Source organism: Brachypodium distachyon, chromosome 1, assembly GCF_000005505.3.
Source record: "Brachypodium distachyon strain Bd21 chromosome 1, Brachypodium_distachyon_v3.0, whole genome shotgun sequence".
Lineage (NCBI taxonomy): Eukaryota > Viridiplantae > Streptophyta > Magnoliopsida > Poales > Poaceae > Brachypodium > Brachypodium distachyon.
Window position 1 is genome coordinate 25,306,727 of NC_016131.3, and position 26,073 is coordinate 25,332,799.

At 45.2% G+C, this 26,073-nt stretch overlaps 7 protein-coding genes across 7 annotated transcripts; 3 read left to right on the forward strand and 4 right to left on the reverse strand.

Annotated features, from left to right (window-relative positions):
- Positions 1-141: 141 nt before the first annotated feature.
- LOC100839278 (transport and Golgi organization 2 homolog) lies at positions 142-2,791 on the reverse strand. Its single transcript, XM_003563194.4, has 5 exons — positions 2,609-2,791; positions 2,136-2,325; positions 1,452-1,658; positions 668-862; positions 142-510 (listed from the first exon to the last, which is right to left on the reverse strand). Exons 1-5 carry the CDS (start codon positions 2,689-2,691, stop codon positions 385-387), a joined length of 801 nt encoding a protein of 266 aa, XP_003563242.1. The 5' UTR covers positions 2,692-2,791; the 3' UTR covers positions 142-384.
- Positions 2,792-2,851: 60 nt separating this feature from the next.
- Positions 2,852-5,524, forward strand: LOC104585195. The gene is made up of 5 exons (XM_024457297.1): positions 2,852-2,985; positions 3,285-3,562; positions 4,115-4,154; positions 4,558-4,684; positions 5,373-5,524. The coding sequence occupies exons 2-5, from the start codon at positions 3,486-3,488 to the stop codon at positions 5,492-5,494; spliced, it is 366 nt and encodes a 121-aa protein (XP_024313065.1). The 5' UTR covers positions 2,852-2,985; positions 3,285-3,485; the 3' UTR covers positions 5,495-5,524.
- Positions 5,525-5,572: 48 nt separating this feature from the next.
- Positions 5,573-8,513, reverse strand: LOC100822390 (glycosyltransferase family 92 protein RCOM_0530710). The gene has a single exon (XM_010231399.3). It carries the CDS (start codon positions 7,600-7,602, stop codon positions 5,782-5,784), a length of 1,821 nt encoding a protein of 606 aa, XP_010229701.1. The 5' UTR covers positions 7,603-8,513; the 3' UTR covers positions 5,573-5,781.
- A 107-nt stretch (positions 8,514-8,620) lies between these two features.
- Positions 8,621-12,819, reverse strand: LOC100822695. Its single transcript, XM_014895961.2, has 13 exons — positions 12,763-12,819; positions 12,523-12,639; positions 12,299-12,406; positions 12,060-12,140; positions 10,494-10,612; positions 10,260-10,361; positions 10,030-10,146; positions 9,874-9,927; positions 9,686-9,752; positions 9,525-9,578; positions 9,345-9,419; positions 9,206-9,238; positions 8,621-9,099 (listed from the first exon to the last, which is right to left on the reverse strand). The coding sequence occupies exons 1-13, from the start codon at positions 12,817-12,819 to the stop codon at positions 8,995-8,997; spliced, it is 1,089 nt and encodes a 362-aa protein (XP_014751447.1). The 3' UTR covers positions 8,621-8,994.
- Positions 12,820-14,622: 1,803 nt separating this feature from the next.
- Positions 14,623-17,884, forward strand: LOC100839891 (probable serine/threonine-protein kinase PIX13). The gene is made up of 6 exons (XM_003563196.4): positions 14,623-14,824; positions 15,487-15,839; positions 16,257-16,392; positions 16,790-16,932; positions 17,015-17,138; positions 17,244-17,884. Exons 1-6 carry the CDS (start codon positions 14,752-14,754, stop codon positions 17,657-17,659), a joined length of 1,245 nt encoding a protein of 414 aa, XP_003563244.1. The 5' UTR covers positions 14,623-14,751; the 3' UTR covers positions 17,660-17,884.
- Positions 17,885-18,807: 923 nt separating this feature from the next.
- On the forward strand, positions 18,808-21,890 carry LOC100823014 (probable galacturonosyltransferase 3). Its single transcript, XM_010241235.3, has 8 exons — positions 18,808-18,974; positions 19,136-19,206; positions 19,304-19,337; positions 19,453-19,599; positions 19,700-19,810; positions 19,910-20,244; positions 20,350-21,322; positions 21,425-21,890. Exons 1-8 carry the CDS (start codon positions 18,876-18,878, stop codon positions 21,701-21,703), a joined length of 2,049 nt encoding a protein of 682 aa, XP_010239537.2. The 5' UTR covers positions 18,808-18,875; the 3' UTR covers positions 21,704-21,890.
- Positions 21,891-22,082: 192 nt separating this feature from the next.
- On the reverse strand, positions 22,083-25,745 carry LOC100840190 (putative receptor-like protein kinase At3g47110). Its single transcript, XM_003563197.4, has 2 exons — positions 22,873-25,745; positions 22,083-22,769 (listed from the first exon to the last, which is right to left on the reverse strand). Exons 1-2 carry the CDS (start codon positions 25,646-25,648, stop codon positions 22,399-22,401), a joined length of 3,147 nt encoding a protein of 1,048 aa, XP_003563245.3. The 5' UTR covers positions 25,649-25,745; the 3' UTR covers positions 22,083-22,398.
- Positions 25,746-26,073: the final 328 nt, after the last annotated feature.

Below are 26,073 nucleotides of genomic sequence, written 5' to 3' on the forward strand. Positions count from 1 at the left end.
TCTGCAGATTTATTTTTCCCATATACTTGCAGGGTTTAGTGTTCCGATACATTCACGTCTTCACTATAAATCTAATAACATCAGAATTAATATCTACTTTATAAAAGAACCGAAGATACAACATCCGTAGTAAAGCAGATATGATCGTAGACAATCGTCGCAACATAAAATCTGTAAGTACAAATATCATAGTATGTATATATTCAACAATTTGAATGGATTTGTTTCTGAACTGATAAATCTGCATACAGTAAATAATTTAATCGGCATGATCAGAGGATCATTAAATGATCTTAAAGGCAAGTGTGGAAATAACAGCATGCACGATGGTAGCTATTCATTCTTTCTCCCTATTTCAGGCTCCAATCTGTTCATGTGCATTGCCTACTCTATCTGGTAATGCACCGTGTGATCCTTCCATATACCACTCTCGAGGTACTTCTCGTATAAGCTAGCTTTGCCATCATAATTCACTGAAAGAACGGCTGTGCTCCGTGTCCCATAGAGCCCCTTTACCAAAAGAGAAACATGAAATCGTAAATTAGTGCAGAACCACAGTATTGTGCTAGAATGTCTATGTGCTACTGGCTAATAAGTTATAATTTTTGTATAACTGAACTTGGCATGTACTTGTAAACTGGAATTAGGTTAAATATTTTATGCTCACTTGGTCAGTTTGAACCTCGATGAAGATGGAGCTCAGACCGTGCTCCCAGTTTGTATCGCACCCGGTGTTTGGCAGTCTATCTTTATCAGCCTTTGTGGTGTCAGTCATGAGCCTCTCAGCTATATCCTTCGCTTCAACTTCATCATCACCATTCTTCCTAATAAACTCCCTGAAGTTTTTACCGAGGCGAATCGCCTACAAGCACACACACACACACAACGATGAAAAATTGTCTGCATTGCATCCCTTGGATACATTCTTAGTATATTGAATGGTCCCTAAAACAGTGTAGCTTGCAATCATGCCTTATTTAGTCCTGTCTTGCCTCTTGTACATGCGGTGCTATTAATTGAGTTAAATGCTGCTATTTATAACTTGGGAAGTACTTGAAACAGCTTGCATGTTGCTTTCTCACACCTTTTCCACCAAGTCATGCGGTAGGATCTCAGCGGATTGTTTGGCTGGAGGATCCTCCGGATTTTATTACTAGTTTGCTTGTGGACGATGTAAGCTTATTTTCAAATCAGTAAAGTTGCCATGATGGCTTTCCCTAAAAAAAAAAACCTTTTCCAGCTCAGCACTCCCCTCTATGATTCTGAGCTTTGGTGCGACAAAAACAAAATCAAGAAAGGACACCTAATGGGAAGTTAAACATTTCTCGCTTGCTGCTGATGCTCTTTTAGGGTTTATCAAATGACACCATCCTGTGCATTTCCATTTCTGATACACTGAGAGTTCTATAAATTTGTAAGGTGTATGCTGGACATGGAGTAGTTTTGGTTACCTTCTGCCAAGGGCTGTCTAGCCTTGCATTGGACAACACATGGAGCCCTGGTGAGACGAGTTGAATCGTTGCAGGCTGCCCCTTTGGCCGGTTTGAAACATAGACCATGACATTCCTGGTTAGATCAGCTAGTATAAGGTTGAAGCCATTGTACTCATCAGCTTCTTTTGCCACTTCAGTTGCAACTTCAAGTGGGCCCTTGTTGCCCTGCACAATACGGAATTCTGTGAATCATACTTATTTATGGAGGGGAATTGCTAAATTGCTAAGTTAAAGGTAATTCCATGTTGATTGTACTCTCTTTTTCCTTAACTACACCATACAAATGTTTTCAATTGGAAAATATGAATGGTTATTTTTGGTGGGGCTGCGATAGTTTGACAGTTGTAATAGGAACTACTAAAAATGTTTTAAAAGGTAAAAAAAAATATTTCTAAAAATGGGAATGTCTGTCTTTATGTCTGCATATATGCAATCTCTATACCAATCACCATCAGAACTCAGAATAATGGAATGAACACTAGTCAGATAGTGACACTATATCAGTCGATGAAAAAGGATTCTGACAAGAACGTGTAGCAGGAAACACCAACAACTTGGTTTGTACAAGAAATGAAATACTTCCTTCTTGTCATGTACTTATCTCCTACATTGACCCATCCAACAACTTGGGTGTTGATGTACCTGCAGGAACCTGAGGGGCAGGTCTCCCCTAGTGCGTGCGTTGGGCATTGCATCAGGTTCAAGCACATTGGTCAGGAAGGCAAGTCTTCCATCCTTGGTACTACCCATCCATGTTCCTCCACCAAGCACATCCCTGCCCCCAAGAATCTTCATTGAGCCCTCCCCCCACCATCCTACTGCCTTCGTAGGTCTGCAATTCATCAAGAACACCAGATGAACACACAACATTATTATTCCGCGGCAGAAAAATGTATTCCTAAGAGAATTCTGGTATGTAGCTGGGTGAACAAAGGGACCATCTGCATTATGTATGGAGACATATGACTTGTAGATTTTGGAGCTTTTTTCTTTTCTTGGAACATGTATTTCATGAGGAAGAAGAGCTAAACTCCAAAATGAAGCTCAGAATGCAGAGATACTACTTTCAGATTGGAGTACTAAAAGGATCAGTGAAACCAAATGAAATCCTGTACCTGCTATGGAACTCATCTCTGTTGAGCAGCAGCAGGAGCTGGTGCTGAGGGTGAGCCTGCCAAATCCATGCAGCTATACACATGGCTTCGGGTGTTCCCTATTCCTTGCTTGCAAATAACTCCCCTGTTTCGCAGCCGTGTGCCTTGTGTTTGTTTACCTGATACTTCTCCCTTTGCATGGCTTTGTATTTATAGGAAGAAGGCTAGAAGGAAAAGAGAACCAGGAAAGGAGCCCACAAGAGTCTTATATTATTGCGTGCAACCAGGTGCTGTGCAGTCTGTTATTCTTCAGTCAGAGTTGCATCGTGTTGAGTTACTAGGCTATTACCTGGCATCTGAGTTCCTGAGGGTCCCCTCTCATCATCACTTACTTCTCCGTATGTACCCTTGTCTCGTGTGATAGTGGGGAAATATTTAGTATTTTCTTTCAGGATGACCCCAGTTAGGCCTTAGCTCAGAATGGGGATAACATCAATTACTTTTAATACTGACTATATCACTTTTAGTGTTTGCTTAGAGATGCAACTTTGGTTCTCTTTTCCAGTGAGTCACCGGTTTTATCTACTGGGGACAGAAAACAAGCAGCGTTTGAATCGCTGTTTGGGTAGATTTATGTAAGGAGTGATTAATAGGCAGCTCTGCTATCACTGTCATTCCTTTCTATTTTTCTTCGCAGTCACTGGAGAATCTTGCTGATCATATCTAAATGGAAGCGAGAGCTTGACTGGATCACTCTCCTGTACTGGATAGGATCATAGGAACAGGATACACACAAGTGGTAAACAACGGCTTGGTCTTTCCAAGCATATGACTCTGCGCCGTAGGGTATTGAAATCCACCTAACTGTTTCCTGTGGGTAGTTGGCTACTTGGCTTTGATGGTTCACACACACGTGTCACACCAGGAAAACAACATACCTTTCAGCCTTATGTCATCTGCGTTATCTGCTTTCAGGTAAGACAATTTTGTTTATGTGCAGCAATATATTTCTGTTCTTTATTTCATCATATTTGCCATGTTGTGAGATAGACATGTCAAATGGAGTACATAGAAAATGCTGATCCTTGGCAAGGTTTTCAAAACATGTAAGATAAAACATACGCCGTTGTTTAGGATCTGCAGAGGGATCACACGTTATGTCCACTGGTATGTTGCAAGTTGTTTAATTTTCTATCGTTGAAAGATGAAAAGAACTAGTAACTCGTTGGTGCCGGCATCAGTACACGGGTTATGCCTTTTTAGGTAGCAGTCAAGTCATCATACTCTTAAAATTCCTGTACGTCACTGCCTTCTAAGTTGCTATGGATTGGATGTCATACCAAACAAAGTTCAGGAAGATTATTGGTTACTATTATGCACTGAACTTCACTGCTGATCTGTACCCAATTTACCACAAGTAATAAGATACTCCTCATGGTGTTACCTTTAATTTCAGGGTATCCGTCCTCGATGCTTAGCTTCATTTAGCTGTGTGCTATGATTAATGTGTATCTTTGTTGGTGTTAGGAGGTTGATATCCAACCCATGTAATGGACGGTTGAATCGGGTAAGTTGTTGACTTTCACTAATCCAATCTAACTTTTGCATGTTGTTTGGTGGGGAGGCACTTTCAGGTGCTCCTTATTTAGTAGCGGTTGCTCATGAAATTATCAGCATGTATGGCAGTAAGTGGCATTCTATCCATCCTGTGTACACTAGATAGTTGTTAGTGCTGCCCCCATACTACAATAATAGAGCACGGCGCATTTTAAAACATATAACTGCTAGAGAGAAAAGAAAAGAAAGTCGCTAAACATTTATTGTGGGTCAGCAAAATTAGAAGGATAATCACACATGTACCCATAGGCTGGGGGTCACTCAGTACCTACATTGTCGGTTGCCCAATTACTCTCACCATGCATAGCCATTATGCATTGCGTTGTACTAATGCCCTTGCCAATTGCTAACAGCATGTCTTGCCAACTCTCGTGCACCCCCTTAGTTATTGCTTCCACAATAATGCTCTAACGTGCAGCATGATGCACTGCATGCAAATCAATTCCAAGGGAACAAAGAAGCAGATGGAGGAAAAAGTTGGTGAGAACTTTGCTCTCCCTACAACCAGAAACACTGGTGATTTTACTTGTTGTTGTCGTCTTGAGATTCTTTTTACTGTTCAGTGATTCTTTTTACCACGTTGGTGAGACCTTTGCTCTCCCTAGCTACAACAACATGCTGAGATCCTTTTTACTGTGTGTTACTCTTGGGGTTAAATTTCCAATTTTTGCAAGAGAGGAATCACTGTGAGGTGAAAATGTTGAAGATGCCACTCTGGGCCCAGTTAACATTAGCTTTTTTTAGAAAAACATTAGCTTATCTGGCCCATAATTCAGTGAAGAAATGGGCTTGGTTCCTGCCTTCTGGTTCTGGGCTGGCTGCAGCTTAAACATAGCACCCGGTTGTTTACTTCCGTTTCTGCTCATGCTGCGAAATGCGAAGCCCTTTTAAGCTGCGAAATGCGAAATGTGCAAGATGGGCTGCCCCAAGATTATAGTTTACTCTGTTAATTTTTTTGTGTGTATGTCTAGTTACACACGATTTGCACAATTTGGTATCTGATGCTCCCTTTAAGTCTCTCCTTGGCATCGGAAGCCTTTTCAAAAGCACCTACTTTTCATTCATGTTTTTTCTAATGCATCGTTTAGTTGAAAACATTTTTTTAAATGATCTTACTCGGGTTAGAAATTGGCAAGGATTTATTTATTTAACATGATATTGACCACAGATCTTGCCAAGAAAAGAGACAGAACACAGAAGCAGTTGTCATGCGATGAAAACCATGGCACATTTGGTAGCATCTTGACACGCAGTTGCTTGGTGGAGCAACCTATGACCATTAGCTGTTAATTTCCCTCCCTCTCAAGTAATCTCTCCCTGGACAAAAACGTATAGTATATGCCTTTGCTCAGAACAAGATCAAGCACATATTCATCATAAATTATATATGTTCCAAAGTAAGAAACCTTTTGTACATTTTCCTAATCAGCTGCAACAAGAAAGAGATCGTGTTCTATATATAGTTCCTAGCTGTGTTTGTACAGGTATGTGGAAAGAATCCACATGATGAAAAAACAATCAGTGTTTGTTCTAAGCCTATCCCCTAATATTCTTCCGTTTTGTACACTTTGTGTGACCTAAGATGAGCTGTGAGTTTGGGGCCGAGCCAGCTTGCTTCCAAATCCAACGCCGAACCACCTCCGACTCGCATCCTGAAGTAGAGTGTCATTCACCTCGCAGAACTTGTGTGTCCAACCAACCGGTTCCACCGCTTCAAACCCTAGGCCGGGGGTCCGGTCCTTGGACTGGAGGTTCACCGGGTCGGTCCAGTCCGCCACATAGGTGGATACCCGACGCCGAAACTTCACCTTGAACTCTTCCCAAGCTTGGTACTTGTAATGGTTCACCCGGACCCGCCTGTTCCACTCGCCCCGAAACCCGGGTCGGAGCGCGAAGTGGTGGACCGAGTTGACCAATGACCGGTCCACCACATCGAGCCGGACCAGCGACTTGTGCCGCTCCTCGGTCCGCTTCCTGCACGTGTAGCCTTGCGTGACCCCTTCTTTCGGGTTCGCGGTCTGACCCGACGGCCCGAAATCGGCACACCCTAGTGACACTTGTCCGACGTCTGGTTCAACCGACAGCACCGACCGGAGCATGGATTTGGCTGGTTTCTTTGACTCCACCCACCGCGGGGAGAAGATGAACTCGTCGACGTCGACGAACGCCATCCACTCACACGAATCCCGGTGCGCCGCCGCGGCGTGGGAGAACCCGGCCTCCTGGGCCTTGGCCCATGGCCATGCCACGGTGGACATGTCGTAGCCCGCCTCATTGAGCTGGCGCACCCGGTCCGCCAGGTCATCCTCGCTCCCGTTGTCATAGATGAAGAACCGGTCCACACCGACCGCCGTGTGGTACGCCACCCACTCCCCAAGGAACTTGGCCACGTCACGTACCATCGTGCACGCGCAGATCAGCTTCTTGTCCTTCTTCTCCGCTGCTGGTGAGGAGTCGCCAAGTGGCAGCAAAGGAGGAGGAGTGTAGACGGCCAGCGACGGTATTGGCTTCTCCTCGCCGGTGATGGCGAGGGTGACACGGAGCTCTCGCTGGGTTGACGAGGATGATGAAGCAGCTGCCGGCGGTGGCGGGCAGCGGAAGACTTGTTGAGCCGAGGTGGCGGCCGGGAGGGAGGCCACGACGTCGATGTCTTTGTCTCCGGCGCCGGCGCGGCGGTGGTAGTAGACGCAGCTGATGTCAGAGGCGTCCCGGTTGACGCCTTGCCGCGGGTTCACGCCTTTCGCGAACACGAGCACGTCTTGGCCGCCGCCGCTGTCGTCGTCATCGACCACGGCGGAAGAGTACACCAGCCGCCCGCTCCACCTCAGCATCTCCTTCTCCTTTTCCTCTGGTGGCGGCGACCGTGCAGCTGAGCCATGACCGGAGTCGGAGAAGACGAGCCGCGGCGCAATCAGCTTCTTGCGCCTCCTCGCCTTCTCAGGCAGGACGCAGACGTACGCGTGACGCCCGGACGGCGTCAGCTTCCCCCGCGCACGCGCCGGGGACGTGGCCCCGCCATAGAACGCGCACGTGGCGTTCTCCTCCCCGCCGCCGCCGCCGGCGCCGAGCAGGACGAGCACCTCCCAGTCCGGCATCAGCACGGCCTCGAGCTGATCATGAGCCGCCGTACTGTTCTTCTCCTCCTCCTCTGGTATCGGCGGCGGCGGGGTGGAGCGGCCGTGCTCGGTGACGGCGCCGAGGCGGAGGTGCAGGCGGCGGGGCGGCACGAGCACCGCGCGCGCCGGCGACAGCGCGGCGAAGTTGAGCAGCGGGCCGCGGCGGCCGTCGGAGGGGAAGAAGACGACGAGCAGCAGGAGCGCGAGCGCCGCGGCGACGAGCAGCGCGCGGCGGCACTGCTGCAGCACGGCCAAGTGCCGCCGCCGCGCGTAAAGCTGCATTGGTCGGTTAATCAAGATGATCGGTCGCTGATGGCGGGCGGCCGGCGACGGAGAAGAAGAAGAAGAAGATGGAGACGCAATGAGGCTAGCTAGCTAACGGACTCTTCCGGGTCAACGTATGAGCCCCGGACTCCTGCTGGCATATATACCGGGCCGGGCACGCTGAGTTCGAGTTCGAGTCAGTTACCGCTTAATTAGTATACTCCGTACTTAACACTAATCATTGCACGAGTATTATTCGTTAGTTAGTTTGTTAATTGGTCTATCCTAATTCTTAGTTAGAGGGCGACGTACGCGATTATAGCAACTGACGACCGAGGGAACAATTAATGGAGGGGTTGATTATTAATCAAAGAATATAAGTACTCCTACAGTATGTAGTTCAACACGGCGTTGACTAGGCTACGTGTATGACTCGCTCAATTTGAATTTGATATAGACATATAGTACTAATATATAATCGAATTTGCTTGCGTGCGCGTGTATATATTTTGCGTGCAGAAAGGAAGGAGAGGAAAGGAAAGCAGGAGGAATTTTCCCATATTATTCTACCTATTGCCAACAGACAGAGACCAAGCTTGTCGAATTCCAACCCTAAAACATGCTGCACCGTCAAATACGTACTCAAATGCAGTATATATGTCTTCCTTCCAAAACATAAGTCATGTCAAAGTTTGACCAAACTTGTAGAAAAACAAATCAATATCCATAATGCAATACTGCAGATAAAGATACTATGAAAATATATTTCCGGGTTGATCTAGTGATGTTCGTTTGGCACCGCACTACAAACATTGTAATTTTTTTTTAAAGAGAGGGCTAGGCACAAGAGTGTTAAGTATCGGCCCCGTGGGCAGGGAGAGGATAGGAATCTCTGCTGTTTTGTGATAGGGGTGAAAGTATCCCACCCCATGAAGCAAAGTGTCTACAAACACAAAAATAGTACTTATCAGTCATTGATCGCTTTTTAATCTAGTGACATGAAAGTGTGCTGATCATAACCTTCCATGCATGCATGTGCAGTAAAAAAAGAAGTAAAAAGTACTGACGATGTCTGAATGTCTGACAGACCAACGACGACAGAAGCTGTGGTTAACTGAAGGAGACAGACAGTACCAGCTACTTACTAGCAGAATCAATATGTTACTAACCACCTGAAATTATATTATCATCTACCGAATTATTGAATAACCACTCAACCAATTAATCATTCCAATACACACAGTTAGTATTTTCTGTTTTTTTTTTGCGGGTAGATTTAGTATTGTCTGTTGTGATGAGTGAAACTCTTTCCTGCAAAAAAAAAAAGTGTCAAAACCTTTTATTCTTCAGTTGATTAATCAGGTTATGTACTCCCGATGAGTATTATACTAGACACTAAAAATAACTTATTTAAGGTTGTTGCTGCTGATCTGGTAGTGTTCTGGTGGTAGCGTTGTCGGCTTTGGCGATCCTTTGGTTAAAGGCGTACATCTCCTCGAATTGCCGGGCTCTCACCTGCATCACAAACAAATGCAAAGATATATATGTACCTTATGGACAAATTAATAAATCAAGTACGAGTACTAAATTTTACAGACACAGTACATGTGTATATATGTACCTTATGGCTGCTCCCTTCCTTCTCCCCGTTGCCCTGCAAAGATATAAATTGTAAATGAATTTGGCTTCAGAAAGAACTGCAAACATCCTGAGCAGTAAAGGCAGGCACTCGATAATTAAGTTATTAAGTACTCCAGTACCTGGGCAATCAGCGTGGGAACTCCACGATGGACCACGAATTGCGCGTCAACCACGCCAATCTGCTCTTCAGGATCCTGTCAAATTCAAAACAGACCCCCAAAAATTACAAGTTTTCTGTTAGCTATGAGCAATAGATCAGTTATAAATATTTGCGTATGTATGATATACAGATATAATACATTGACGCATCTCCAGAAATTGAAGTCGAGCCCCCATCCATGAACAAGGTCATTCTGTTCAGAGTTCAGAGTTCAGAGTTCAGAGTTCAGACAAATTAAATCAGATGTAGCTAGCTTAGCTACTAACTCTGACGGATTGACAGTTAAGTAATGAAGGGTACCTGGATCATATGCCAGACGCATCTCCAAGCATCCCTGGAGAAGACTGGCGCCATCACCTCCACGAACCTACATCCAGCCAGCCATGAGCGAATCCATCTTAATTAAGGGTTTAATTAATTAACCCGTCAGATCTTACAAGAATAACAGAAGCGGCTGAGTGAAGAGTTCAGTTAGATAGTTTAATTACCCGCTGCAGGGCATCTGGTGCACGTCCGGGCAGCGCGGCCCTCCTGCGTCCGTCCTGTAGATTTTCATGCCAAGTTAATACTACTTCTCAAACATATTACAGCTATATATATATATATGGTCTTCTTGTTCTTCTTCCTCCTTAATTAAGGATTACTTGTGTATCTCGCCGGAGTCTCGCTTGATGGAGACGTCGTACGTCTTGGGCCCGACGGCGGCGTCCAGCCCCGGCTGCGAGATCTCCAGCCCGTGCCTCCTCACTATCTCTACATACCTGCAGATTGTTCCCGTTCCATCATCGTCGCCGTCGTCATCGTCAACATTTCAATGGAGGTTCAGAGCTCAGAGAATTCAGTACACAATAGGCACGAATCATGTCGTACTTACGCTTCGGCGGTGAAGTTGTCGACGCCGAGGTCCTCGTCCCACAGGAACACGTACTCGTACGGCGCCACGATGCTCGGGTGCAGGAACCTCTTCGCGAACCACCTTCATCGTCGTCGTCGTCATTTTCATTCCAAAGATTGTCAGTACATGTGTGTTGGGAGACCGAAACTCTTGCAGATATAGTATACAGGACGGTTGACCCTGTCTCAGCATGTATGCAGTGACTGTGCCTACCATTTGGTCTGCTTCTTGGCGCTGACGTGGACGGCCTCCTCCGACCACCGGAACTCGTCGTCCCACTCCGTCGTGCGACCGTCGTAATGGAACAGCACGATATCAAAGTTATCGGAGAACTGTAACCGGATCATCGAGCAATAACATCTTCTGAGTAACAATAACTTCTTATAAAAAATGTTCATAGAATTGTGAAATCATATGTAATGTGTAACATTGGCAAGTGTTTTAGATGAAATATTAATGTGGATACTTTGGATAATATGGATATTTAAGTGATGACATGTATCTTGTTTGGACTTAGTGCTTTACTAGTGGTGTGCTGATCAATTAGTTTCTTATGTGAAAACATGGCGTGAGTTGTGTGAAACTTACCCTGAGTCAAGTCGTGGACTTGTGCTCGTACTGGTTATTTGTGTGTTCGCTTTCAGGTGTTGCCGGAGCTAGAAGAACGTGGTCGATGACGGGATCGAGAGACGAAGCTTGGGAAGCTGAGGTCGAGGATCAAGGTCATGCGGGACGTTCGTGCGAAGGAACAATGGAAGTGAAGGCTACGATGATCCGGGAGGGCACCGGTTTGTCGTATGTTGTTTATACCGGAGATGTACGGTATTGGAGATATTCGATACGTGATGGTCGAGTTTTGAAGACATCACAAGAAGAGTTGATGGCATGAAGTGACATCGAGGTGAAGATATGTAGGTCCAGCCGTGGCTGGATGAGAGCTATTTAAAGATTAAACAGTAGCGTCATCAAGATGGCGTCGGATGGAAAAGTGATCCACATGAAAGTTGTGCGCGTCGTCGAGACGAAACAACTTTGCTTTTGGAATCATCTCAATCCGAGGTCGTATGCGGGCCCCACGGGCAAAATACTGACCGGGACAGAGGAGTCCGTGTTGGATTCGGATTCGGTTTAGGGTTGCGAATTTTCCCTTATAAATAGAGGGCATCCTAGCTAGGGTTTTAGCAAGGACGTGAGGGAACTCAAAGGTTTGGATCTAGATCAATTCTTGGAGAGTTCTTGAATGCATGGTTGCATCTTTTGTAATCGATCGACATCGTTGCAATAAAGAGATTCGTTGGCGGTGTCATTTCTGTTCTTCTCGGATCTTCGTGAAATCTTCGTGCTAGATCTTTCTAATACTTTGGTGCAGGTTCATCACAAGTTCATAATACTTTGCTGCAGGTTTATCACGAGATCAAGAGAAGATTGCAATTAATTCATCTTTCTTGTTATTTCTCGAAATTGGTTTTAGATTAATCCTCGTAACTTTCTGTCAGCTGTTACTATTTTGATCATATCTTTTGATTGGTAAGTCCGATTGAGCTGATTCTTGTTGCGTTGGTTAGATAATTTTAATACCTTTCTTTTCCATACTCATACGTATTTTTTGGTTCATCCAATCAAAAGTTACGGTTGTTTTACTATCACGGACAGAAAAGTGATTTAGGGTTTGAACTTTCGAGAAAAGTTTTAATTTGCTTCCGCGCAATCATTCACCCCCCTCTGGTTGCCTATCTCGATCTCACAAGAAGAAAGTTCAGAGACTGACTTGTCAGATACCTTGTGAACAGTTGCATTGACATTGGCTCTCTCGGTGTACCCCGCCGCCAGCGCCAGCAGGTATTTGCGAGGCTGTACGTCCTACACGATCGCAACAAGTACCTTTTACAATGTTCGATCCCGCGGAAGATGAAAATCAAAATCCTTTTGGTTTCAATTCAGCATTCAGAGTGGATTTAACCATAAAATGTCATGAATTTCCAGGGTTTCAGAGAAGCCATAGACAGACAAGAACCAACCTCTGTGGGGGATCCCCAGAGCCGGCGCAGGTGGAGATCAGACTCTGGAACCACAATCCCTGCCGGTAGCCTTTCGGCACCTTCAGGTTTCCTTGCAACCTTTACATTCTGCAAAGCACAATTGGACCAAAAGAGACAATTCTAATTTCAATTGGCTGGGGGAACAAAGACTGACTGACTGACTGAGTGAATCATTCAGAGAAGTGGCATCTGGGGCCAAGAACCTGCTCAGAAAGTTCAGAACTGTTCCTGAACTGTGCCCAGAACCTGTCCAGTATGCTGCTGGAGTTTGCAGCAACGCTGCTAGCACTACTACTCCAAGGCAGTATGCCACACTGAAGCTGCACACACACATATATACATACAGTTGTTTCAGTCAGACATCAATGTTAACTCAGAGCTGAAAATCAAGCTAATAATACACACCAGAAACGTAAATGAGATTCGATCTGCTTTTGAACTACCTTTGGTGTGATGGCTACAGGGAAAGAAATGCCGACGAGGAACCCGAAAACCGCCATGGATATCGCCGTCGTCAGAACCTGGCTGAATCTCATACTAGCTAGCTAGCTCGCTCGATCGATGAACTCGTCAGAAGAAGAAAACTGAAGAATGAACCAATAGAGTGTCGCGGATCAATCAATCTGATGATCCATGGATCAATCTCGAAAAAAAAATCCCTATACGCCCTGCAATCTCTGCTAGTACTGAAAGAGGAGAGGAGCAAAAGCTGCAAAGGCAGAGAGATTCTTTTTTACAGCTAGCTTACAGTTGCATCATCCAGAGCAGTTTTGGTATGCATGGGATGGAAATGAAGCAAAATTTGATTTGGAATTGAAGGCGCTGGGATCTACAGGATCTGGCCATTAACCAGTGCCTATTAATACGTTTCTCTGTGTGTTGATATGGGCAACAGCGGGATTGTTGCCCTCTGATTGCTCCTGATTTTAATTCCTGGGCTGGGCTGCCAAGCAAGCATGCATTTTTGGGAGAGCAGGATGAAATGCTGCGTGTGGAAGGTAATATGGTTCTGGCCCACAGGCTATTGGGCTTGGCAGTGCGTTTGAGCGTCCGTTGGGCTCGGCCGGGGAAGTGTGCCGGGCTTTCTTATCGTGTTGATATTTGGGTTTCTTTGATGTCCTGCCAGTTTGCAGATCAGTTTTCTCTAAAAAAAAAAAACAGATCGAGAAGACTAGACTGCGTGGACAAATCTAGCAGAAGAAAGAACATTCATTCTGCTGTCGGATTTTCACACGGCAACGGCGGCCGGAAACAGCCAATTTGGTCGGCCTCGGCGTGGAATGAAGGGTACATACATGCATCTTTGATCTTTCCTTTCTCCTCTTTGCCGGTAATAAGGGTTACCACTGAGTCGTCCTGACCAGTAAGTGGCACACAGAGGATTGAGCGTCGATGTCTCATTTTGAGTTTGGTGACAATTGAATCCTAAGCTAGACTTAACAGAGAGCCAGATGCATGTGTGTGAAAAAACGTGGATGGTTACCAATTAATCCAATGATGCAGGATATGCATGCGTGGACTAATTAAGTAAGCTTGGCCCAAATTGATACTGATATTTAGAGTGTCCAGCATTTAGTCCCTCCAATCTATGTCACTTATTTCGAAACGGGAGGAGCAGAACATTCTTCATTTCTGCCGTCTGCCTGTCGGGTTTTGACACGGCAACGACAACCCAAAAAGGCTTGGCTAAACTTCCATGGTTGGTTCATTTGGTCGTCGTCAGCGTGAATTTGGCGTGTGTACCCTGTTTGTTATTGGACGTACATGCATGCACCGTTAAGTTAAAAAAAGGATCCAGAGTTCCTCTAGCTTTGATTAGCATGAAAAGTTGAAAACAATGAAATGCGAATACAAAAATTACAGGATTCAAATGCCATGTCTGGTTGATTTCTGCAAGTTTCACATGAAGTGCAAATACAGAGCGAAACAACGATGACTCCGGCCCGAGAGAGAGGGCTTCACCGTTGACCGCGTTGACTCCACGGAAGCCACAAACAGGACCTTGTGTCAGTTACACGGAGCGTGGAATTATATTGGCCAATGAGACGTGCCTCTTTCGGCAGCACTGGACACTGCAGTGCAGTAGAAATTTCTTCCTTTTCTTAAGAGCAACATGGACAGACGAAGAAATTCTGCAGAATCAGCAAATTATTTGTATGCATGAGTAGTATAGTACTATATTATATATTTTCCGTCTCTGTGGCGTCTTTTTCTGAAGAAAATTAAATAAATAAATGAAGAGCAAAAACACAAAACAAAAAGGAGGTCTCTGTCAGCGATAAGTAGTGGAGTAAACTCACTCCCTCGACAGTTCTCTTCTTCTTCTTCGTTCCCGGTTTCTGAATAACTTCCTCCCCCCTTCCCCCCCTCTCTGCCTGCAGACTCGCACACCCACACGGCCTCCTGATCGACGCTCCCTCCGCCGCATCCTCATGGGGAACTGCGCCAGCGCCATGGATGGCCTCATCCCCTGGGGCAACAAGGCGGCGGCGGCGGCCAATCCGGGTAATCACTAATCAGTCCACAACAACTTCAAGCTCACCGATTTCTCCTTTTTGTTTGCCCCCCTCTCGACTCCAAATATGTAGAGTTTTGTGTTTCAGTGTAAAAAAGATTCAGTCTCCCTTCTGATTGAGGCCTCCATTCATTCCCTGATGCAGTGGGAAGACCAGTTCCTTCTTTCTTTCTTTCTTTCTCTTGTGCATCCTTGCAGTTGTTATTATTGGTGTTTTGTTCGTTCCTGTAACTGCAAGAAAAGCAGACGGTTGTTTTAGACTAATTGGGTAATGATAATACGCTTTGTCCCTGCAAATAACTAGCACATAGAGTTCGTCGCTGCCAGGGTAGGTGCAGAAAACTTTTGGAACAGGTTCTGTCACAGATTGCTTCCGTTATGGCTAAAATGGCTTTCCTTGCGAAATCCAAGAATAGCTTCTTTTCCTGCACCTACTCACTTTTAGTAATGTCAAGTTAATTAGTATCAGAAAAAAAAAATCGCTCACAGATTTTCAGTAGTGTCATGGTGAGACCCCCCAAGTTAGTCCAATATATCTTGACTTGCAAGTTCCAATACCAAATGCATATGCAAATCAGTAAGCATATGAAAGTATCATTTACTGTCCAAGTTAACTCAAAGAGACATATTTGCTTTGCTAATGGCTGTGTAGGGATGTCTGCATCAAAGAGGACTAGTAGCTCCTCCACCACCACCGGCAAGCTGTCAACAATTAGTACCAGCACCTTCATGCCGTCGACGGTTAGTGGCGTTAGCACCGACGATGGTTACCCGGAGGGCGAGATCCTTGAGTCCCCAAATCTCAGGATCTTCACCTTTGCTGAGCTGAAGAGTGCCACCAAGAATTTCAGGCCCGAAACGGTGCTCGGTGAGGGCGGGTTCGGGAAGGTTTACAAAGGATGGGTTGATGAAAAGGCCATGAACCCATCAAAGATGAGTACTGGCGGGGTCATCGCTGTCAAGAAACTCAACTCTGAGAGTGTGCAGGGAATGGAGCAATGGCAGGTGATTGTGATCCCGATCCCGATAAATTTGGTTATCTGTATATTTTTGTTTAACTTGATCATATATTGCAGTGGTTAAATAAATAAGAAAAGCTGCCTTTGGTTCTTAGGTAGATTTCAGTCTTCCTGCAATCATTAAAGATCAATGACAGTGTTGCCTTAGTTTCAAGTTGGTCAAGCTACAATTGCCACATTTTTCATGTTTCTGGCAAAGTTGACAATACTGGCCGTTTGCATTACCTGCCATGACTAGGAGGATGCTCTAGTTGAACTTTTGATGCATTCTACAATATTTTTATCTCACTAGTCATTGGACATTTTATATCCTGGTCTTCTTGACAATTTTTGGCAAGTAAGACTTTCTAAGATTTTCTGTTATGCATTTCTCTCAAAGGAAATTTATGTCTTTTCAATGCAGTCTGAAGTGAATTTCCTTGGGAGAATTTCACACCCAAACCTGGTCAAACTCTTGGGCTATTGCATGGAGGACAATGAGCTACTACTAGTGTATGAGTACATGGCAAAGGGGAGCTTGGAGAATCATCTCTTCAGAAGTGAGTCTTTCGGCAGACGACCTTTTTCGGATAATAATATCTGAAGCAGTTCTTCTTTGGTCAATCTGTTTTTCTCTTTATACCGACTTGGTCCGCAAAGTAGCGCACTTTGCAGATGCTGGTGAAACTGCAACATCATTTTCATCACCTATTATATATCCATAGTGCTATACAGCTAACGACACTAGCACTTTTTTAGGGCACGAGCATCGACTAAATTGTCTGAACCTAGACAAATTATTGTTGCTTCTGCCATCCGTTATTCTTGCCAATTCAATTTGCAATAGAGGGTGAAAAGTAGGCTTTCATTTCATTTTTTATTTTCCTTCAACTTTTTCTTGGTTATCGAAGATAATTTACCATTTACCTCAGTGTACTAATTTTCCAACATCATCAGGAGGGGCAGTTTACGAGCCACTGCCTTGGAGCCTCAGGCTGAAAATTCTCATGGGCGCAGCTCGTGGCCTCGCCTTCCTTCATTCCTCCGAAAGACAGGTCATCTACAGGGATTTCAAGGCTTCCAACATCCTGTTAGATTCAGTATGTACATACAAACTTTTTCAATAAGAAACTCTATTGTCTGAATAATACTCTGACCAGCCTGTAACTGTGCCATGTTCAGCATTTCAATGCGAAGCTCTCAGATTTTGGATTGGCCAAGCATGGCCCAGATGATGGAGAGTCTCACGTGACCACGCGAGTCATGGGCACATATGGCTATGCAGCTCCAGAGTATGTTTCTACTGGTATGTTCGTCAGTTAATCCCGTGTGGTTCATGCTAGCAGGCATATAATAAATTAAAAATGTACACCATCTGTTCATAGCCCTGATCGATCATCTTCCATGCTAGGCCACCTGTATGTGAAGAGTGACGTGTATGGCTTCGGCGTCGTGCTGCTTGAGATGCTCTGCGGCCTGAGGGCACTGGACCCGAGCCGCCCCACAGAGAAGCTCAACTTGGTAAACTGGGCGAAGCCGCTCCTGGCTGACCGGAGGAGGCTGAGCCAGCTGATGGATAGCCGGCTTGAGGGGCAGTACCATGCTAGAGGGGCTTTCCATGCTGCTCAGCTCACTCTCAAGTGCCTGTCCGGTGACCCCAAGAGCCGCCCGTCCATGAAGGAGGTCGTCGAGGAGCTCGAGCGGATCGAGTTGATGAGGAGCAAGTCGAGGTCGAGGGAGGTTAGACGAGACAGCTCATCGGTGGCACGTGGCCAGGCAAATTCACCGAGGAGCGACAGTGCTAGGACGAGCTCTAGGGGCAGATGATCATGAGGCAATGCGGATGTATAGGATGTAACCATGTAACTGATATTCATGTGGAGAATGTAAAGGTAGGCCACAAATTGTTTTTTGTTGTCATGACGAAAGCTTCACGCCGATCATCATGATCAATGTAATAGCGTAGCGATATACGAAGATTTAGCTGTTGTCATATTCATACTCATAATTGCTGTGATTTTTTCCCACTCAAGTGCCATGGGTTGTTTTTCATCCGATTGCAATGCACTGAAAACATCATTCAGCCATTGTAAGCCCTATGGTCCTGTAGAACTGCTGAAGTTCCATACGTCTTCTGCTCTGAAGAAAGAAAATATTTGAATCATTGGCAGAATCTTGCTTTCCTAAAACTGGATATTTTCGCTGTGGTCAAGATATTGTTGCTGAAAATCAAGTGCTGGTGGATATTTACTTGCTAGGTGCTGAAACAATCTGAAGCTCTCCAAATCATTGGGGGATCTCTTCCCATTTTTCATTTCTGCTCATAGTGGAAAGCCCACCAACAAAACTGATCTACAATGCTTTACATTATGAAGTAACGCACTTTTAGTGGGCATGGGGGGGAATTTAGAAATGATTTCAAGGCACTTAAGAGGATCAGACGAGGATTTGATGCCTTCCTCGCAGGCTTTGCTTTTGATGCTGCACCAGGAAAAAGGCAGGTCAAAAAAATGTTGGAACTATACCTACCTGTGTGTATGTCATCACTGCAATGCAAAAAGAGGCAGTGGTATGACTCAAGTCGATTTTTCTACTTTTTCTGCTGCTTATCTGAACAAGAAGAACAACTACTAACCACTTTCTCCGTTCAGAAGAAATACAAGATGTTCTATGATTGTCCCAAGTTTGACCAAATTTATAAGACAATCTACCAACATATAGACCCCTAAATTATTTTATTAAAATCCATCATATCTGTATTATACTTCTCTGATATTTAGAGTTAGAGCAAATTTTAATAATCTGGGTAATTCCGCCAAGACACGCTTTATTGAGAAATTTGAGTTAGAGCAAAGTTAAACATGTATTTTTCTATATTTCGTCCCCTGGGTGCAGTATCCCTAGTGTGCCTACCATTTTCTTAACAACCGAAACCGTAATCCCGAGCACTGTTTCTTGCTTCCCGTTGCGATCCCAACGAATTGCTAGCCGCCACCCACCACTCCTACCCCACAAAGTACTGGAGTACTCCACTCCTCCGTCCATGGCGTTCCCCTCCATCTCCCCCACGTCGGCGGCGGCCTGGCGCCGCCGCTCCGGCTTCCTCGCGCTCCTCCTCCTCCTCCTCTTCCTCTCCTTCCAGGTAGGGCCCTTCTTCTCCGGCACCGGCCCCCTTGTTCGTTCTTTTCTACTGCTCACCTACACTCGCCGCAATGGCGAAAGCGCTAGTGATGTAGCCATGGCTTCCTTCCCTAGATTCTCATTGCTCCTCCCGCACTCCCCCGGTTTCCTTCCTTCCCGCAGGTGGTCGTCCACGTCCCCTCGATCAGATCGGCGGTCTCGCTGTGGCTCTTCTCCGGCCACCGCCGCCAACCGTAAGAAAACCCCGCCCGCCCCGCTCTTCGTTCCCGTACCCCCACCCAGCGCTTTAAAGAAAATGCTCTTTCTCTGACACTACCGTGGAAATTGCAGCCAGCGCGAGGGTCCCCGGAGCGGCGATTTACAGGTGACCTCACTTCTTCTCACAGACGACCTGGGGTTTCTGATTTCTGAACCATATTCTGTTGTTTGGTTATGTAATGTAATACTGCCGGATGTGCATTGTGGTTTTCTTGGGGCAGGACGTGGAGGATTTCAACAAGATGGTCGCCTACACGGACCAGGACGGCCGGATCAGGCTGTTCAGAGTCACCGCCAGGGAGTTCGCGTCGTCCTCTATCTGGGAGAACCCTCTGTTGCCCCAAGAGAGCCACCCGGTCGCCGGAACTGTATGTCGTGAACTAAAATTGTTTCTTTATGAGGACATGTTGCTTCAGTACTGTTTTTGGTTTATAACTCTTGCTGGTGGTTCTTCTGTTGTTTTGGTAGCAAGAGAATGCTGAGGAGCAGCTACTGGCCACTGGATCAGAAGACGCGAATCTCTCAAGTGCAGCGGTTTCGGCAAGCCAAAGAACCGATCCAATAAAATTAAAGCGAGAGGTCAATCATTTTTTGTCTACTGGAGATTTTGGTCCACTCCCTAATTGGTCTGCTCTTTGTCATTCCAGTCTATTTATCGTAACACCATGGTTCCTGCAGATATTTCGGCGTCGAAGAAAGGAGCAGCGGATTCAGGAGTTACTTAATATGGACAAAGAGGTCGAACTCCACATGCGAAACACCGCGACAAACAGCTCGAGGAACTTTGATAATAAAGTAAAAGTCAGTTACAACATATGGAGGCAGGAGTTCCACCATACTAATACTGACTCCACACTGAAGCTCATGAAAGATCAGATAATAATGGCCAAGGTGTATGCCACCATTGCACGTTCCCAGAACGAAACCGACTTGCACACATCGCTCATGAAGTGCATAAAAGAAAGCAAAGCAGCTATTGGGGATGCAAACATGGATAGTGAACTGGATTCAAGGTACTCCATTTACACCTTTGAATATATATATGACCTTTATTCAGTTTATTGTTGTTTGCATTGCCTTGAAGGATAGCTTGTTTACCACCCTCAGTTCTTATGCAGCGCTTTAGAGAGAGCAAAAGAAATGGGACATGTGTTGTCTTCAGCTAGAGATGTCCTGTACAACTCTGACGAAGTATCAAGAAGATTGCGTGTTATGCTACAGTCTGCAGAACTAAATATTGACACGGCGAAGAAGCAGAACACATTCCTGGTTCAGCATGCTGCAAAGACAGTTCCCATGCCCTTGCACTGCCTACATATGCAGTTGATAACTGATTATTATTTTCGTGATGGTGTGATCAAGGAGTATTTTCACGATGCTGCTTTGAAGGACGAAGAAGACAAAGCAAAGCTTGAGGATCGGTCACTCTATCACTATGCTATATTTTCTGATAATGTCCTTGCAGCCTCTGTAGTTGTCAGATCAACTGTGACCCATGCCAAGGAACCAGAGAAGCATGTGTTCCACATCGTCACTGACAGCCTTAATTTTGCAGCTATGAAAATGTGGTTTATCAGTCATTCTCCTCGCCCTGCTACTGTCCATGTGGAGAGCATCAATAATTTCAAGTGGCTCAATTCGTCTTACTGTTCGGCTATGCGGCAACTTGAGTCAGCTCGTCTCAAGGAGTATTACTTCAAAGCACATGATCCGTCATCACTCTCTGATGGAACCGAGAATCTGAAGTACAGGAATCCAAAATATCTGTCTATGCTCAACCATCTGAGGTTCTACATGCCAGAAATACATCCCAAGCTTGACAAGATACTGTTTCTCGATGATGACGTTGTTGTGCAGAAGGACTTGACACCCCTTTGGGATGTTGATCTCAAAGGGATGGTTAATGGCGCAGTTGAAACTTGCAAAGAAAGTTTCCATCGTTTTGACACTTATCTCAACTTCTCACATCCTAAAATCTCAGAGAATTTTGATCCACGGGCTTGTGGGTGGGCTTTTGGAATGAACGTATTTGACCTAAAGGAGTGGAAGAAGCGAAACATCACCGGAATATACCATTATTGGCAAGATTTGGTAAGTAACGGAGCAAGCAAAGTGTTACTATATTGTTGAACTACATATATAGATCTCAGTAGCTTTTGTTGGTTTCACTTACTAAGAGAAGCTGTTTTGTAGAATGAGGGTCGCAAGTTGTGGAAGCTGGGCACATTGCCTCCAGGGCTAATTACGTTCTACAACTTGACATACCCATTGGATCGCACTTGGCATGTCTTGGGCCTTGGATATGATCCAGCTGTTGACATTGCGGAAATCGATAATGCAGCGGTGGTTCATTACAATGGGAATTACAAGCCCTGGTTAGACCTTGCCATTTCCAAGTACAAGGCCTACTGGTCCAAGTATGTCGATGTTGACAGCTCGCACATTCGGCATTGCTACGCAAGCAAACAATGACATATGTATCATTCAGTTTTGATACTTTTAGAGCACGTGTTTTTTCACCAGGAGGGAGTTAGGTAGAGTAGTAATATGTCTAACATAGTTCAGCGTCATAATCTTGTCACTCTCGCTCTTAATAATCTAGCTATTACTCATGTATCAAATGTGCGCCCAGTGATTTTTTACTTCACAGCACAGTAAATATTCGTTTGTTTAAGATGTTGTATGGAATATGAATTGACGAAAGACTAAATTTTTTATGAGATAATAAAGAAATTAAACTGTGTATGATCTGCCATATGAATTTTGGGCCAACAATGACTGGAGCAATTATACCTTAAGAATGTGGAGAATTCTCAATCTCAGAACCTTGCAACCTAGAATGGAAGCTATCTGTGAAATCTAGATTAAATCATAAGCAAGCTGAGACTCATCTCTCACAGTTACAGGCTGACTTATTCAGGGATGGTTGGACTGAAATAAACTTTTGGAAGACGTACGCCATTGTCTTATTTATTTGTACCCTAGACCACACCAAATGCTGTTGCAAATGATAATATGTAGACAGTGAACAATTCAAGAATACAGTACCAGTTGACAGGGTTTACATCACAATATAGTACCGACTTCAAGAATAAATTTGAAGAACCCATATTAATCGGTATATGATAGTGGTTTCTGGTATTTTGATATGATTTGACGTCACTTCATCACTGATTACTGAGGTAGGAATCTCTGATAGCATGCACCTCTGCAGCAGCATCGCTTGTTGACAGCCGCTCTCTGGGCAATTGCTTTGAGCATAGGACAGCAAGCTGCATGATGGCAGCCAAACATTCCTTGGCTCCGGTTATATATTTTGTATCATTGCTATCGTTTGCTTCATCATGCAGCCAGATGTTGGAATCTGATATCTCCATGACCTTCTCAGGAAGAGCTGCTGCGTCTGCAAAGTAATGCAGGCTTAGCCCATCTCTGAACATATCATCTGTTGGGTACCTTCCTGTAAACATCTCTATCAAAGTGTTGCCAAGGGAGTACACATCACCATATGTTGATACTGAAAGCCCTTCTCCATATTCTACATTGGATTGAAACAATTTGGTGTATAAACAGGTATGCACAAAAGTTGTTTCTAATTAGATTTGATGATGTGAAACACAAGGGAAACATAGTCAAGTTACCTGGTGCAACATATCCGATTGAGCCTCTTATTCCAATGGAGCTAAGGGAACACACAGAAGCTTCGCTTGCAGCTTCATTTAGAATTCTAGCAATGCCAAAATCCCCAACACGAGCCCTCATCTCTTGAGTGAGAAGAATGTTGCTTGGCTTGAGATCGCAATGGATGACGGAAGGTTGGCAACCATTGTGAAGATAGTCTAAAGCATCCACAAGATCAACGGCAATATCCAACCTCTGTGACAAGCTGAGTGTCCCATTTCTGTTTTGGGTTTCAATATTTGGGTGGATCCAGCGGTCTAAGCTGCCATTAGGCATGAGCTCGAAAACTAGTGCTCTGAAGTCTTGACCTTGGTGGTTGATGCTTGAACAGCATGTGATGATCCTTACAAGGCATCGGTGCCTAACTCTTCTTAGTGCCTCACATTCATCCTGGAAGCTTTTGTAGGATCCTGGTTGTTGCAGATTAAACACCTTCACAGCCGCGGCAAAATTTTCTAGAGCACATTTGTATACTGTGCCATATCTTCCCTTTCCGAGCAGATTGGCTTCTGAAAAGGCATCTGTTGCTTTGAGAATTTTGTTGTATGAAACCATGGGAAGGTCAATCTCGGTCAATTGAGGTGGCATTAATTCCTTCTTTAGTCCTGCCTTAAATTTTCTGTAAAGAAATCCAGCTATTGCAAAAGCTGCAAGTAAGACCAGGATACCTCCTGTTGTAAGGACCGCTATTCTCAGAGACTTTGACAAGCCTTTATTAGGGCTTGGGCATTTTGGCAGGTGAAGCTGTGGTATTCCACCACATAACTCATTGTTTCCGACAATTGATAATCCAGTAAGATTCCTGAAAACCCCTTCTATTGGTACTTCACCTTGTAAGTTGTTGAAGGATAGGTCGAGGTGGATCAGTGATGTCGAACAACCTAGTAGTTTGGGGATTGATCCTGATAGGTCATTGTGTGAAAGATACAATTCCTGCAAGCTGGCAATATTTCTCAGATCCTCTGGGATGCTGCTGTTCAGTTTATTTTTCGTCAAGTTTAGTACGGCAAGCCCTTTTATGTTCTTCAAACTGGGAGGGATATTTCCTTCGAATGAATTTTCATCCATCAAGAGGGTTTCCAGGACTACGCAGCCACCAATTGTAGCAGGTATCTCACCAGACAACTGGTTCCCCGATAGGAGGAGCTTTTCGAGATTGACCAAGTTACCAACTTCTGAAGGAAGAGGTCCCTTCAGCAAGTTGTAAGACAAAGCTAAATATATTGAGATTGATGATAGCTGCATAATTTCGCTCGGAATCGAGCCAGTAAGATGGTTTCTGGATAGACCTAGCTGTGTAAGTTTGGTCAGTCTTCCAATGCTTGATGGAATCGGTCCTTCCAGGCTGTTGAAGCTTGCACCAAGCTTGGATAGACCAGTGAGGTTTCCGATGGAGGATGGGATAAATCCTGACAAGTTGTTGAAACCCAGATATAGCTCCTTCAATCGTGTAAGCCTCCCTATGCTCTCAGGAATGATCCCATCGAGCAAGTTGCGGCCAAGAACAAGCACCTCAAGACCTATTAAATTTCCAATATCTGATGGGATGATACCAGATATATTGTTAGCAAAAATATTTATCTCTTGGATGTTGGTGGACAAGTTACACAATGAGGTTGGCAATTGCCCCGAAAACCGGTTTTGTTCTATGGACATCAGTTGCAACCTGCTGCAATTTGTCAAAGAAGTAAGGAACTGCCATTCTTGCTCATTGTTTGCCTCAAACATGTTCCCGACCAGATTAAACCATTGAAGGTATTGCAATCTGCCCAACGCTGAAGGGAAAACCCCGTTGAATCTATTATTTGGAACATCGAAAGCCTGGAGTCTAGATAGATTAGTTATTGATGGAGGCACAAATCCTGCGAATTGGTTATTCCCAATCGCAAACACTTGCATGCTAGGAAGGATTCTCCCCAAATCAGCTGGTAGGCGGCCATGCAGATTGTTGTCCGTCATGTAAAATCTGTGCAGAGATGACAGGTTGTATAGCGAAAGAGGAAGCAAACCCGTGAAATTGTTTATGGCCAGCTGAAGAAAGCCGAGATTTGGATTGTTCCCAATGCCTTCAGGGATTGATCCCTGGAGATGGTTAGCTGCCAGGGATAATTTGGTCAGCTGAGAGAGATTCCCAAGTAACGACGGGATGGTCCCAGTGAGGCTGTTGTTGTAGAGCTGTAAAACACTTAGAGACGGCATGTCACCGATCTCAGCAGGTATGCTTCCTTGCAACCCCTTGTTGTCAGCAATTGTCATGCTCCTGAGGCTGGTGCAGCGGCTAATGTTGATTGGGATCGCACCAGTGAGCATGTTCCTTTGCAGGCCGAGGTACTCGAGGCGGCGGAGGGAGCCGATGCTGGGAGGTATCTCGCCGTGCAAGGGGTTGATGCTCAGGTCGAGATACCGGAGGAACGTGAGGTTGCCGATAGCGGGGGAGATGGTACCAGACAGCCCCTGGGAGTGGAGGTCCAGCACGACCACCCTTGACCGGTGTCTCTTGCTGCACCTGACGCCCTCCCAGGTGCAGTAGCTGACACTCTGGTTCCAGGATGCCAGCACCCCGGAACGGTCGGAGACCTTTTCCTTGAAAGCCACAAGAGCTCTCTCATCGCCGTCATGGCCCGCCGACAAAGCTGCCGCACGCATGGTCATCCCCATGGTGGAAAGCAGGAGAAGAAGGACCAGACATCTGCTTCCGACGAGTTGTCGCCATGCCGGTGTGACCCTCCTCCACATGGTTTGCTGTGTTGGGAGGTATTGAGCTACAAGATCTCTGTCTTTCCAAACCAAAATTTCCAGGAGTTTTAAGCATCTTTGTTCCCAATCCAGAATTTCCAGGATGCCTGCAAGCCTTTCTCCAAATTAAAGTAGAGTGCTCCCACTTATTCCTGTTGTTTGTTGGTGACCCTGGCCGAATTTGACGACTTTTGTTGAAACTGTGGTGCTGGACTGTTGACCCTGATTAGTGCCTCCTGGTGACCTGGTCTATCAAGGAACTGTGCTATGAATAAACAACCAGGCCCTTGACAGTGGACTGGAAGTTCGGTGTTCATTACCATTGCCCTGAAGTTGCAGCTGACAGTTTTCGCACTGAAGTATGCAAGGATGAAATTTCAACAAAAAGTGGTTGGAATGCAACAAAAGTAACTTTGAAAAGCTGA